The sequence below is a fragment of the Telopea speciosissima genome, chromosome 9 (assembly GCF_018873765.1).
Source record: "Telopea speciosissima isolate NSW1024214 ecotype Mountain lineage chromosome 9, Tspe_v1, whole genome shotgun sequence".
NCBI lineage: Eukaryota > Viridiplantae > Streptophyta > Magnoliopsida > Proteales > Proteaceae > Telopea > Telopea speciosissima.
Window position 1 is genome coordinate 18,793,211 of NC_057924.1, and position 14,907 is coordinate 18,808,117.

Here is a 14,907-nt window from a genome sequence, read left to right on the forward strand (position 1 = left end):
AATCGGAAAAATCGAATAGAAATTGATACCCCTTAATCGAATACTAGCCCATACATCAATTGGATTAATTAATAACATAATAATTAATTCAATAAACAACAATTATTGCATCATACTTGAAACATAAAATAAGTAAAATATCTTGGGTTAACTACATATTATATGGGAAAAAGATCTCTGTCCGGGAGTGTGGCCTATGCCAGCATTCCCATGAGTCTATCTCTTTCCTCCCCATGTGAAAAGACACCTCTACCGCCTTGTTTTAAGGAGGAGAGAGATAGACATATGGAAGTGCTGGCATAGGCCACACTCCTGGACAGAAAACTGCTTCCCATATTATATTTGTTCAAGTATGAATTGAAAATGATGGATGATGTTAAAATTGATTAACAAAACCATACTTTCTAACAGAAGAAATAGTTTGTTTATCATATGAAAATGGAGAAGAAAAAAATGGAAAAACAAAGAATAAGAAAAGAAAAGAAAGATGAAAAAACATCAGCAAGAAAAATATGATGCATGAGGGAGACCAAGAGAGAATGGGGAAACACATGAATATAATGCTCTTGAAAATCGAGGTTGTCTCATTACTGTTTTTCAAAATCAACAGTACTACACAAACTACATGTGAACTAGTTGTGAATGGAATAACTAAAACCGAATATAAACCAATAAAATCGAACCGTATATAAAACGATTCTGATTTTGACTGATTTCTATCTAGCTCGATTTTGATTTCACCTAATCAAAATGTAAACCACATCAAAACTGAACCAAATAATCAAAACCGCACCAATTGGCACCCTTAGAATGGCTCATTTTAAACTGAAATTATACCAATAATCCATGCATGCTAAGCATTTAAGGGCTAAAGTTCAAAAATGTAAATTGAGGGCAAGTAGGCCTCACTTTATAAAGAGGTTGGACACTTGGACCCTTATTTTTAGCCCCAAACAAAAAGCTGAGATAGAATTAAAACTATCAAACTGCAACTGCGCCCGCTCCCCTTTTAAGGAGGCATGCTGCTACCCACTAAAGTACGCATGCAGAACAGAAAGATACAAAACTTTAATGAGCCATGCCATTCTTCCTTCCACATGGCCTTCCTTATATCTTTTAGATAATTAGATTCCATAAAACCTTTTCACTTTTTGGACCCATTTTGATCTGTGAATTATATCCCTCAGAAATCAACTTTCTATTTCCATTTCCTTCTCATCTCCCCCCTCCCTCTCCAACTTCTTAAATCACGAGTTCATTCATTGCTCTAATAAAGCTCAAAATGAAGAATTCATATTTTACAACTTTATCTGTGTTCTCTCTCTTTCACTTTCACAGTTCACTCATAGCTTTTTCTGGGCTTCACGGGTTTTGATTCTTCACCCCCCCCCCCACTCCTCTTAATGGCTATCTGTGTTTCTCTGTCACGCTTCAAACCGTACACCTGGGTTCCACTTCCACATTTATTTCTGGGTTTCACGGGTCTCATCCCTCTCTCTCTCTTCCAAATTTCTACTTTGTACAACCATGCCTGCTTCTGCTTCTTCTTCTTCTTCTTTCCTGTTCCTATACGCTGGTTTATTCTTCCTTGTAGTGATAATGATGTTACCCACCTCAGATTCTTCAGAACCTGCAAATTCAGGAAACATTACAAACAATAACACAACTAGCCCTCTTCAACAGCAGCTCTCGGTGGAATACTACAGCAAGACCTGCCCACAACTCGAACAGCTCGTCGCATCAGTGACCTTTCAACAATTTCATGAATCGCCCATATCTGGGCCTGCAACCATTCGTCTTTTCTTCCATGATTGCTTTGTCGAAGTAATTAAACCCTCCTCCCTTCATCTCTGAACTACTACGAAGAAACAAAGCGCATTTTAGCATATACTAGAAACTGCAGCTAACATGTACCAGGGGATCCTTCTCCAACCCCAATTCTTCGCTTGATAAGCGAACGATGCTTCTTCATGTCCGTCGTCGTCTCCGGTAGGCTGCAAGTTTCAACCCCTGGTGCATTTTAGCAGAGACCATTATCCCTTCCTTTTTAGAAACCCTAGATTTCTTCTTTTTTCCCTCTTTTTTCTAACTGGGTTTTGTACTGCATGGATTGAATTGGGGATTTCAGGGCTGCGATGCTTCGATTCTGATATCATCAAAACCGGGAAGTTCAGCATTGGCCGAGAAGGATGCGCACGATAACAAGGATATCGCAGGGGAGGCGTACGATAGCATAGAGAAAGCCAAGTCCTTAATCGAAACCAAATGCCCCGGCATTGTCTCCTGTGCTGATATTCTCGCCATCGCAGCAAGAGATTTCGTTCACCTGGTAATATAAACGATAGCTTCTTTCTAACGTGCGCCGTGTTGTTAAATGTTAATTATTCCATAAATTTTTTTGGTTTCAGGCTGGGGGTCCTTATTACCAAGTGAAGAAAGGAAGGTGGGACGGCCGGGTCTCAATGGCATCAAGTGTGAGCTCTAATATCCCACGTGCGAATTCCACGGTGGATGACCTTCTCAAGCTTTTTGCCTCCAAGGGTCTGACTTTAGAAGACCTGGTGGTGCTTTCGGGTGCCCATACCATTGGGTTTGCCCATTGTGAACATTTTGTGGATCGATTATATCACTATAAGGGTACAAAGAAACCCGACCCATACATTGACCCGAGACTTTTGAAGGCTTTACGTATGACGTGTCCGGCTTCCGGTGGCAACACCGATGTGGTGGCGCCGTTTGACGTTACGACACCGTTTGTGTTCGACCATGTGTATTACATGAATTTGCAGGTTAAGATGGGGCTGTTGGCTACGGATCAAGCATTGTTCTTGGATCCAAGGACCCGACCCGTTGTTGTGTCTCTTGGGAAAGATAAGAAAAAGTTCTTTCAGGCATTTGCAGATGCTATGGAGAAGATGGGTTCAATAGGAGTGAAAAGGGGAGGGAAGAATGTGGAGATTAGGAGAAATTGTGCTCAAAATGTGTGATGGTTCTTGAGTGAGTGTGAGGATTAGAGGATGTGTACAATCCGCAATGTATGCCATTATTTTCTTTTTATTTATGGGGAAAGTGTTCTTGTGGGGAGCGTCACTGCTATACATGCGGGGCCAATGGAAATGCGTGTAGAAGCATCAAGCGGGGTAGTCATTTCACATTTTATGGGGGTGGGGTAGTCATTTCACCCCCATGTGTTTGGGCATAGTGGTCATGTTTCCCCACAGAAACCATTTTCTCTTATTTATATTCCAATATTTTTTTCTTAGTGATATAAATATGGGAAGCAATTTTTGGTCCGGCAGTGTGGCCTACGTCAGCACTCCCATGTGTCTATCTCTCTTCTCCTTGAAACAAAGGGGTAGAGGTGTTTTTTCAAATAAGGAGGAGAGAGATAGATTCATGGGAGTGCTGGCATAGGCCACACTCCCGGACAGAGAACTTTCTCCTTATAAATATATAATCATATTGTGAGTGAATGAATGATAAGGGAAAAAGATTGCTACATTGCCTTTATACAGATTCATGCATATCTTCTTCACATAATAACAGTGGGACCTACATTGACATTGGTACTTTTATTATGATCATGTGGATCCCATGTAAACCCTTATGGATGATACTATTTGCCAACCCCTCAAAGTGTATAGATTCCTTTTTACACTGTCCTTATAGGAAACTCTCTTCCAAAAATTTAATGAGTCTTTTGTGCATGAACTAACTGTTTTTTTCGGGTAAGATCTTTTGTGTATGTACAAAGAGTAGTAAAAGGTTGATTAAAAAAAAAAGGAGGAAGAGTTCCCTCTGAGAGCGTAGCCTTGCGCCAACATGGGCCAATGGAAGTGCATGTTCAAGCATCAACAAGGATGGAGTTTTTGCCTTTCATGGGGGCATGCCAATCATTTTGCCACATCATATGTCTGGCCGTAGGAGCCAACGGACAGAGTCCTCCCCCCCCCCCCCCAAGAAGATAAAAAAAAAAACATAATGGGCTGGGCTGTTTCCTCAACCGGAGCTTCCAGCTAACTGTGGGCAAGAGTAAGTCTAGCTTAACCTACCTCAGTCCGGCACAGAGGATCTTTATCTACTCCATTTTCTGGGCAGTTCTATTTCCTCAAGTTCCTCTAATAAACAAGGCGGAAAACCCTACCCCTGCCCGAACACACTGCCCGGGTGGGGTCTACCCCCCTCTATTAGAGGAACTTGGGGAAATAGAACCGGAAAGAAATGGAACAGATAAAAATACCAGGAGGCACTTAAAGAGAATGGTCTTGAATGGAGGAACTAGGAATTTCATATGTAAGCCCCACTCCCTCAGGCCCCAAAACACTTCATCGGGATCTGGCTGTGCTGTGGGCATAGCCTTGGTAAAGACTATTTTTGAATAAGAATTAATCCATGATTAAAAGATGATGGTGGCAACATAAACTCACATACACAAAGTTTTGGACACTAAGAAGTGAGTGCATGCAGAACGATTTTCAAAAGCTATTCAAATAAGTGCAAACTAAACCAAGCAACCCACCCAGTGGTCCAATGCTCTAAGAGCAGGGATGGTTGTGTATTTGATTCATATTCGTATCAATTTAAGAGAATCCGTGTTCAAAAAATCGATTTTCAAAAACTATTCAAATCCATTTGAAAACTAATCAGATGCGGAGATAGATTGATTCAATTTCATACCGAATATAATCCGATCCATTTAGGTCCAATTATTAAAAAATATATATTATTAAATAGGGAGAAAGAACGTTACCTAGTCATGTATTGCGCGAAGCCCCTGCACCCACATGCCCCATACACAGGCCTCACGAAATGACCGTCACACCCCCAATGAAAGGCAAAAATCACTAGGGGCATGGCAGTCATTTCATGCAACCCTGTGTCTGGGTGCAGAGGCCGTACACTGCACGCAACCAAGTAGCATTCTCTTTCCTATTTAATAATAGTTTTAAAATAATATTTTATAACACTAAATTACACTTACTAATTTATAGTATATTACAAGTAACTAAGTAAAGATTAAATAAATAAATAAAGATTCGTGAGGACATCTAAGTATTTTCAAATATGTCACTTCATCATCAACCCTAGTGGGGTAGTAGATTCAGCCTTTTAGATTCAGCCTTTTAGCTTCTCGTCTTCTCAAATTTTCATCTTATCCCGTTCTGTCACGCCCCCATCCCAACAAGGGATAAAATACATTATAAGGGGTGACTAGGACAACGCTTGTCATCCTACTAAGCTGCCAGGATCACTGACACAGTGTCCCAACGCACAGTCATAACTAATATTAAAACAATATAATATCAGAGTGCGGAAAGGAAAATATTACATTCTAAATGATCAGTAGTTTTGCGGAAGCGTATAAAATCAATAGTTACAAGATGATCAAAGCCTAGATGATAAATACTGTAGTTAATCCATTTTTCATTACCATCTAATAATGATCAACAAGGGTATAACAGTAAATGTTTATACATGGGCCTACGCCCTAAAATAAACAAAAGGGGAACAAGTCCCTAGAATTCTCACGGCCCGTAGGCACAATTGTCACAAGGACACCCGTTGCCATATTCCTCTAACACGCCTTAGGCTCCTCCGTACCTGCATCATAATCTAAAAATTGTGTACACGAGGGGGTTAGCTCTCCACTGAGCCAGTGAGGGGATGGGGATGCACAAACACACAATTCACATAGTCCAATGATGCATGCATATGTTAAGTAAATTTTCCACCTAACATCACAACTAAGTCAATGGCATATGCCATCGTGACAACTCGGGAGACACTGTGGGTCACTTAACTTATCGCCACAATGAAACCTCAATTGTCACCTGGGACCTACGCCGATCGAAGCCTCCAAGACCACTCAGTGGCAGACCCCTGATAACCAATACTACCATGACTGGCCTCTCCCACCTCCACAGAATCCGGTGTACTGATTACCCAACACCTAAACCCCTGTTGGTAAGGGTCGTAGCATAAGGGTGTAAAATCCTAGCCACAGACTACATGCAAGTCCTATCGTCCCGAGAGGTAATCCGGCGCATCAACTTTTCATCCGGTTTAGTGCCCGGTTACCAAGACGGACACGGCGCATCGATTCAACATGACATTCAACATAATTTCTTCATAAATGTATATAGTGTTGGGGTTAGACACGCACTCCACCCAACACCGAGACCCATCAAGGTACAACATTACCAATCAACATCATAACATTCATATATATAAAAATATGCAATATGCGCAAGCATGCTTAATAATTTATAATGATGACATAATATACAATGCAATACTAATATCAAGCCCAAACAACCAAACCCACTCACTATATGTGTTATGCCCCGATGTTATGAGTTGTCGCCGAAATCAAGTAACACGTCACAAGATGAAAACTTTAAACCTAAATAAAGAGTGAAAATATGGTTAATTAAGTAAAGGGACGGATCCCCAAAAGGTCTCCCATAAATCATTTAAGTATAAGGTTTCAGAAGTAGAGTGGTTGCAGGAGTGGTTTCATGCCCAAATTCTGCAACCACATGTAAATCCTAGGAAACCAGGGGCTCGGAGACAGTTTATCAAGGTCGGTTGCGAGATGTGGTTTAAAATCGAAACCGAGTGTAAATCCGACCTTCACGGGGCTCAGGACAATTTTAGTCAAGGTCGGATGCGAGATGTGGTTTCGTAAAATCGAAACCGAGGGTAAATCCGACCTTCACAGGGGCCTTCTCGGGAAGGTAATTTGGTGGTTTCTTGCAGGTCTAAAACCACATGTAAATCCTAGCTAACCAGGGGCTTAGGATAGTTTTAGTCAAGGTCGGTTGCGGTGTGGTTTGAAAATCGAATCCGAGTGTAAAACCACATACTGCAGTAACCGAAAATTGAAGGGTTTCTCACTAGGGATTCATTTTCCAAGGGGTTTAAAGGTAGGGAGGCTTCAAGAAAGCTTCCTCCTAGGTCCATTAGGGTTCTAAGACCTCATTAAGTCCATGTAATCCCATGGATTTAAGAGAAAACAAAGAGAACCTAAATTAGGACATAATATGGTAGAAACCTTAAATTTCTTAAATGGAAAGAGATTACTTAGGCTTAGGGCTTGTAATGGAGTGAAATAACTCCACCATAGTCTAGGTTTAGAGGTTCCATCGATTCCTTAGGTTCCAAGAGAACCCTAGGTCGAATTTCTCCCATTTCCCAAACCCCAAAACCCAAAATAGAAGAAAAGAGATGGGATTGAATGGCTTACCCACCCCAAGGTAGAAGGCTCCATGTTGAGGCTCCAAGAAGTGATCTTCAAACCTCCAACCAAGATTCTCCACCCTTCTTCCTCCTTTTCTCCTTCCTTCTTTCTTCTTTCCTTCTTTCTTCTTTCTTCTTTCTCCTTTCTCTCCTCTTTCTCTCTTCCACGATTTAGGCTAGATGGGAGAAGAAATGAAAATGAATCCTTCTCCCCCCCCTTTGTCTTATTTAAAGAAAATGGACCTTGGATCCTCTAAGTTAAATGGGTCAAATAGCTAAATGGATAGTTTAAGTTAAATGGGTCAAGGATTAAATGGGTGGATCCAAGATAAATGGGTCATTAGGCTAAATGGGTAGTTTAAGTTAAATGGGTCACCCAAGTTAAATGGGTGCTCTAAGTTAGATGGGTCAAATAGAGTCAAATGGGCATCTTAACTAAATGGGCCTGCCCACAGGTTTCAAATAGAAAAGAACCCACTTGGGGATGGGTCCATCCACCATGGGATTATAAGCCCATCACACGCTCCCTTAAATAAGTGGGACCCACAAATGGAATATTCCCAACTCAACTAAAATAGCCCGGGCTGTCCAAATCTTGACCCGTACTTCGAGGGCATCAAGAGAAAGGGTAAATAAATAACCTTAAGGGCTAGAACTTACTATTTTCTTGTCATGGTTTGTCCCCCGTGACCCCGAATAGTTTCCTCCACAGGTAAACCCGCACTGTGGTCAATAATTTTGTAGCTGGGTTTGACCACCAGTGAGAACAGCTCACCAGCATACGTGGCAGTGATAACCACACGTCACGGGGAAGAAATAATAATTAATTATGATCCGGGGTGCGGGTGTAACACGTTCTCCACCGCTCAACACAAGTAGTGAGACCAAAACGCCACTTTCTCTAGACTCAAAACTCCACTCTCCAATCTCCACTATGGAAGCAAATGGATAGACGAAAATCCGAATTCAATTTGTTTTCATATTGTTTAGGGGACTTCGTATTTAAAAAATATATTCTCATAAACTATTTGAATATGTTCAAAAATTAATCGAATGCAGATACAAATAGTAATATTATATTTGAGTACTAGTGACTAGTGAAGATAGACATGCATAGATTGGGCCTGGTCTCATTTATGACCTTACATAGAATTGTTTGGAGGGCATCAACTAGGTGGTTATTATTATGTTATGTTGCTATTGTTCTTCTACTATTGTTGTTAACTTTTTCTTTCCGTGGATCTATTTTTCCGATCCAATGTAATTGAAGCTGAATTATTGTTGTTATATATTCGATTTAAATTCGATCCGTTTATATCCTTATCCAAGAAGACCAAGGTGTTAGTGGGATCCACCTAACATTAACAGGGTTCACCCATTGGTAATGGATGGTTAACTTGAAGTTGAATAATAATAATAATAATGGATGGTTAGCTTGAAGTTGAATAATAATAAGGGAAAATATCATCCCCCTCCCCCTCTAAGGTTGCCTTATATCAATCCAGAACCCAAGTTTTGAAAAATATCTTCCCCTTCCCTTACTTTATAAAGTTATTATCAACCGTACCGTAACCGTTAAAAACTACCATTAATTGATAACGTGGACAGGTCCACTTTATTTAAAACCCCAAATTACCCTTAATTTATTTTAATTTCATTTTTACCCCTCCAATCCCAAAATCCCCTTTTTTGCATCGAAATGACACGTGGTGTAAGGGATATCTAACGGACATTTTTAAGACTTTACAAAAGCTGAGTTGAAGATCGGTTTGATGAGATAAAACCGTAAACAAGCTGCTAACGGGCCATTTCACTTGGACCAAATCAGATCTAAAAGGTAAAACAAAACCCTATTTTCTCAAGCCATCTTTTCACACTTACACGATTGAGAAACTGGTTCTGCGTCCATCGTCTTCTTGCTCTCAAACACTGAACCATCCATCCAATGTCTTCTTCCTCTCGTCTTCTTCTCTCCATGAACTAATCTTGAAGGACAAATCAATGCATGCCATTGGTTCCCTCATTCCGATGTGTTTACATCAACCGCACCGTTCTGGATCTGGCAGACTGCCAAGCGGGGCTGCCTGTCTGCACCTGCAACTAACAATTCTTTAAAAAAAATTGGATGCAAGACCAGGCAGCCGACTGAAATATTGAAAGCAAGATGAGGCAACTCATAATTCATAAAGACCCTGTTTGGATGCTTACATATTTCACTTGCAGGCATTACAGTTTTTTTTTTTTTTGTTCATGTGCTGCCATGGACTTATGATTAGAGAAGTAATCTTACATCAATGAACACACCAACAAAAAACACACATTTCTTGTAAAAAAAAAAGAGTTCTCAACGACAAAGTAACATAAAATAGATAAAGAATGGAGAGGGAGAATGAATTGAAGCAAATTTAAAAAGATTTGTGTGTTTGATGGAAGTAGCAGTCAAGGAAAGAAAGAGTAGCTACCAAGATGCTGCTATAGAACTTGGGAAGGAATTGGTAATACTTTTTTGGAGTTTTTTTTTTTTCTTTTTTGTCTTTTCAATTTTGGTCTCTCTCTGTTTCTACATATCTGGGTTTTCATCGAGATTTATTGTTTTCCCTTTGCTTTCCAATCCCATCCAGGATTCAATCGGGAATGTTTACATTATCTGTCTTGTTTCATGGGTTTCTTTTCTCGAATGGCTGTTTGGTTATTCATTCTTTGTAATTTTTAGAAGTTGATCAGTTTGTGAGCTCCCCTGTTTCAAATCTTTCCCAGATCTGGATCTGGGTTTTTGTTCCAACCTTCGCCAGAGGAGGAAGAAGCTCGGTTTGGGCTAACAAAGAAGAGAGCTTATTTCTTCACAAAGGATTCATAGGAGGAAGAAGGAAGGTTTCGGTTTGAAAGGATTCAGAAGAGGAAGAAGAATCCAGGGTTTCAGACAGAGAAGAGGACGATGGCTTTTGTTTTACTGTAAATCGAGTCGGTCAAGGTCCGTTTTGGTTCGTCCGACCGGTCTGTTTCTTCTATCTCTCGATTTGGCTGTTGCAAGGGAGAAGAAAGGCTTTTTTGCTTTTTAACTCTACATAAAAGGGTAATATAGTCTTTTCATAAGCAAGAGAGAAAGACATATGTTTTCAATAGATATTAAAAAGGGTAATTTTGTCTTTACACATGTTTTTTTAACAACGTTACATACTTAGGGTATGGTTGATAGTAACTTTATAAAGTAGGGGAGGGGAAAGATATTTTTCAAAACTTGGATACTGGATTGATATTAGGCAAACTTAAAGGGGAGGGGGATGATATTTTCCCTAATAATAATGGTGGATAGTTAGCGTGAAGTTGAATAATAATAATAATGAGGGGATACCAAGGAGTCACCTCAATCGGGAAAAGACCAACTCCTCAAATAAAAGATCATGAGTTCCAACCACCTTGGGGCTATCCCTTATTCGCCCCCCCCCCCCCTCCCACAAAAAAAAAAAGGGGATATACACATGGACGTCAATAATTGGGAGCACACATGGAAAAAGACTCACATGCCCACACGTCAAGAAAGAGAGATTGTGTCAGAAGAAAAGAGAATGTGAAAAATGTATGAAGCCTTTTCCTAGAAAAAAAATAATTTAAAAGACAAGGTAAGTTAGTCAACCAGATTGGGTTCCCTATTACAGTGTACCACCTCCTCCTAACATTGGATTTGGTTCCATCCCTGATCCCACCCTTCCCTAGGGGTGTCAATCCTAGGTCCGCACCGGCAGGCCTGACTGAGCTCGACCTGAAACCTACCTAGCCCGTTTATTAAACATTTCGGGCTCAAGCCCCGCCTAACTAACATCCGGTTGCTCGGGTGCAAGGGTGCTACCCGATGGGCACCTGATCAAGACCGATTGATTAGTTGATTACTAGCCCGACTCAGCCCAACATGTTTATTGCCAATTTAGAGCCTGCTTAGAACTTGTTTAAAGGCCATTTACTCATCTCGACATGTTTAAAGCCCGTCTAAGGCCTCTTTAGCTCGATTACTGGTAGCCCAATTAAAGGCCATTACCCGACTTACCATTTGTAAATGGGACCATGCCTAACCTATGAGGACCGATTAAAATGGACCAGTCACGGTGCGAGCCTCTTAAGTGGAGAAAATCGATTAGACCCGACCGAAACTGGACCGGCCCAACCGATTGACACCCCTACCCTCAGCCTAACTTACTAACTAGGCTTGCTGCTACGATACGCACAAAGCGCACGTGGATTTGGAGAGAAAGGGAAAGAAGGAAGCATGAGGGCCGTAGTTCAACGAGTCGCCTCTGCAAGCGTGGAGGTCGGTGCTTACTGCTTACTACTCAGTAGAACTGGAAATTGAAATCCTCTTTCGTTTTCCCTCCCATTGTTATGTCTTTCTTTCTTTTTCAACCAATGGCCAAAGCTAGCAAATTGTGCAGGTGGAAGGGCGCAGGATATCAGAGATAGGCCCAGGCCTTCTCGTCCTCGTCGGCATTCATGACTCCGATGTCGAATCCGATGCAGACTACATGTAGTTATCCAAATACCCAATTAATTTGGTTTCTTAATTATATGTTTTCTTAGTTCGTTTATTGTTTTCTTAATTTCTGACAAAAACGAATTGAAAATGCGAGTGTTGCAGATGTCGGAAGGTATTGAACATGCGATTATTTCCAAATGAGAAGACTGGGAAACAATGGGATCAAAACGTAAGCATCCCACTCAATCCTTTAAACACTGTTCTAACTGTAATAACGGCCATCATAACTGTCTTTTCCCCAAAACTTGATAATTTATTCGTTGGTAAATAGATCTTGGAAAGCTTATATGATTAATATCATCAACACAAAAGCAGAATGCAAATATTTTGTGGGGGTTTTTTTTTTTTTCGGATAGATAAGATTCTATAGACATTACATAGATATGGGCAGTTATCTTTGCGGTCGTTACAGTTGCCATACTATAATTGCAGCTCATGTGTTTGACCTAATGCGTGAGAAAAAGACAATAAGCTTCTAAAATGCAGTTCAGCTAGAGCTGAATATTTATTAAATTTCATGCAATTTCCAGGTTATGCAGAAGAATTACGGAGTTCTACTGGGTATTTTTTATGAAGACCTTGCCTTAGTCATGAGGAAAGTTTACTTATTATTTATTATTATTGTTATGGTTTTCTTCTGTCAAGAAAGCAATATATGGATCTTGAATGGAATTGGGTGATGGATGGATACCGTTAACATTGTTGTTTGGTTGTTTCAGTGAGTCAGTTTACATTGTATGGAATTCTGAAAGGCAACAAGCCGGATTTCCATGTGGCCATGTCACCTGAAAGAGCGAAGCCTTTCTATGCTTCTCTGGTTGAGAAGTTTTGCAAATCCTACAATGCTGATGCAATAAAAGGTACATATGTGCACTCTTGTTGTGTGAAGCCCTTTTAATTTTACTAAGAGGTCTCTTTTGGAGATTTGGGTTTGCTCATATTTGAATTCATGATGTGCTTTCATGGTAACTACATGTATGGAGTTGGATGGTATGGAATTCTGAAACCTAATGATGGTCTTACTTGATTTTTGATTTCTCTGTGAGGAACTGTTTTCTCTTCTAATTTTACCTTTCACCCTTGCAACAACAACCATGCATAGTTTGCATACGGCCACAAAGTGCTGTCTCTCTTTTGTTGGCAAACTAACTTTTATATTTGGTGCAAATTCAGAAATCAAAACCAAATCTTGATGCTACTTTGTTTCTTTGTTTCATACATTTAGGGTTATAGACCTTCAGACTGATATTTCTTTCAACTACTCTACTATAATGAATCTCTGAAGCATGTGAGATAGTAGTAGTCTCTTGATACAGGTGTCATGTTCCTACTTCTGTGAATGTTATGCGCTCCACTACTTAATACCTGATTCTATGTTAAAAGGCTTTGTAATGATACAGGAAGTGCCAATTACCTAAAAGTTGTTTTGAAGGACTGAAACATGTCACTGATCTCGCAACCCTCTATAAAGATTTTATACTTCTGCTTAGCCTCAATCTTGTTTATTTACCCCTCTGAAAAATCTTGAAGACCAAGGCTTCCATGAAGTTCAATTGATTCATACACTGACAAGCCAACCCCCCCCCCCCCCCCCCCAATCCTTTTTTCATTTTTTCCTCTCTTTTGGATAATCTGGGATCATTCAGAGTCCTCGAGGAGCTTGTACCAAATAAAGGCACTGCATATGTTTGTCAACCGCGCATCTAAGACAGTGTTCATTATTCATCTTTTCTTTTATTACTTTTATCCTGGGGAGGCCTTGGGGTGGGGGGGGGGGGGGGGAACTGGACTTTTCTTTGTTTTTCCCTCTGTGCTATTAAATTGAGATGCACCTAACTAAATCATGTCTGTTAAGTACTGTAAATATGGGTACTATTGTGTAGTAGCAGACAGTTCTTGGACAGCATGTGGCCATCTCATGTAGTTAAAATAATTGTAGTTTTCTTTAGTTGGATTCATCTCTCTTCCAGTAGATGGCTTTTCTATATGTTTGAATTTCTTGAACTCATTTTCTTCATCAGTCTGTCATAATTTTCATTGGTCATATATACCACATGATAATTAGACAACCTTCTACACTTTGGCTCTTAACTTATTATTTCTTATCTTTCCATTACTATGTCTCTCACAGATGGTGTTTTTGGGGCGATGATGAAGGTAAACTTAACTCTCCTGGAAATTGACAGAAATTCTTCTCATTGTAGAATAATATCCTAACCCTACTCGCAATTATTGAAAGGTGAACTTGGTCAATGATGGGCCTGTTACAATGCAGCTTGATTCTTCACAAACATCCAAGTGAGTATCTACCAAAAATGATTGAGACTGAATCTTAATCTTTATAATTTTCTATTGGGTTTCGATTATTTATTATAAGCATGTAATCCGCTGTGTAACATGTTCGAACCATTTCAGGAACACAAGTGATGCAGTGGAACCATAATCTAATTGATCATCATGAAAGAGATTGAAATTTAGACCTATGGTCTGTATTTCTTTGGGAAAACTGCAGCATTGGTTTATAATGTTCTGTTCAGATATAAGATTGATTGGTGTCGTTCTCTCTATCAACTCTGTCCACATGAAACTGTTTGTTTCCTAGAAATCTCCTTTGATGATTATAACATGTATTTAGATACAGGGTCTTCTTGATATACTTGAAATGTGTCGTGGTATCCCAGAGTTGCCTTTTATTAATTTCTGCATTCTCCAAAGTCATCAAAATTTAACAGCAAGCAGTGGGTTTCCCCTGGAGAGAGGGAGAGAGGGAAGGAAATAATTCACAAAATGGTATATATACATTTCGAATTCAAAGGGAATCATCTGTGCATTTTATGCTTTATAGAGCAATTGATCAGAACTTAGATATGGTCAAAGTAAAAAGTTAAATAAGTTCTCTTCGGATGTCAACCTATTTGAACTTATCCAATATGCAATATGACCTATTACTGACATTTTAGAAGTAATGTAAATGGAAAGTCAAAAATCCATATAGGATTCGTGTTCATATCTGTATTGGGGAATTTAAATTCGAAAAATCGGTTTTTGAAAATTATCCAAATTCGTTTGAAAGCTAAACAAATATGGATACGGGTATTTCAATTTCAGATTGGATATTATCTGATTCGGTAAGGTCTTACCAC

General features: G+C 39.8%; 2 protein-coding genes across 5 annotated transcripts; both read left to right on the plus strand.

Moving 5' to 3' along the window:
- Window positions 1-1,494: 1,494 nt before the first annotated feature.
- On the plus strand, window positions 1,495-2,990 carry LOC122640611 (peroxidase 19). Its single transcript, XM_043833827.1, has 3 exons — window positions 1,495-1,824; window positions 2,129-2,329; window positions 2,409-2,990. The coding sequence occupies exons 1-3, from the start codon at window positions 1,528-1,530 to the stop codon at window positions 2,985-2,987; spliced, it is 1,077 nt and encodes a 358-aa protein (XP_043689762.1). The 5' UTR covers window positions 1,495-1,527; the 3' UTR covers window positions 2,988-2,990.
- Window positions 2,991-5,505: 2,515 nt separating this feature from the next.
- Window positions 5,506-14,365, plus strand: LOC122639355 (D-aminoacyl-tRNA deacylase). Of its 4 annotated transcripts, none has more exons than XM_043832181.1 (9): window positions 5,506-5,512; window positions 11,487-11,542; window positions 11,652-11,755; window positions 11,867-11,933; window positions 12,295-12,325; window positions 12,484-12,624; window positions 13,896-13,921; window positions 14,004-14,062; window positions 14,180-14,365. In XM_043832181.1, the coding sequence occupies exons 2-9, from the start codon at window positions 11,501-11,503 to the stop codon at window positions 14,205-14,207; spliced, it is 498 nt and encodes a 165-aa protein (XP_043688116.1). In that variant the 5' UTR covers window positions 5,506-5,512; window positions 11,487-11,500; the 3' UTR covers window positions 14,208-14,365. The 4 variants fall into 4 exon arrangements, with proteins under 4 accessions (XP_043688116.1, XP_043688118.1, XP_043688117.1 ...); XM_043832183.1 differs by having other exon boundaries at window positions 11,664-11,755; XM_043832182.1 differs by lacking the exon at window positions 5,506-5,512 and having other exon boundaries at window positions 11,419-11,542; window positions 11,664-11,755.
- Window positions 14,366-14,907: the final 542 nt, after the last annotated feature.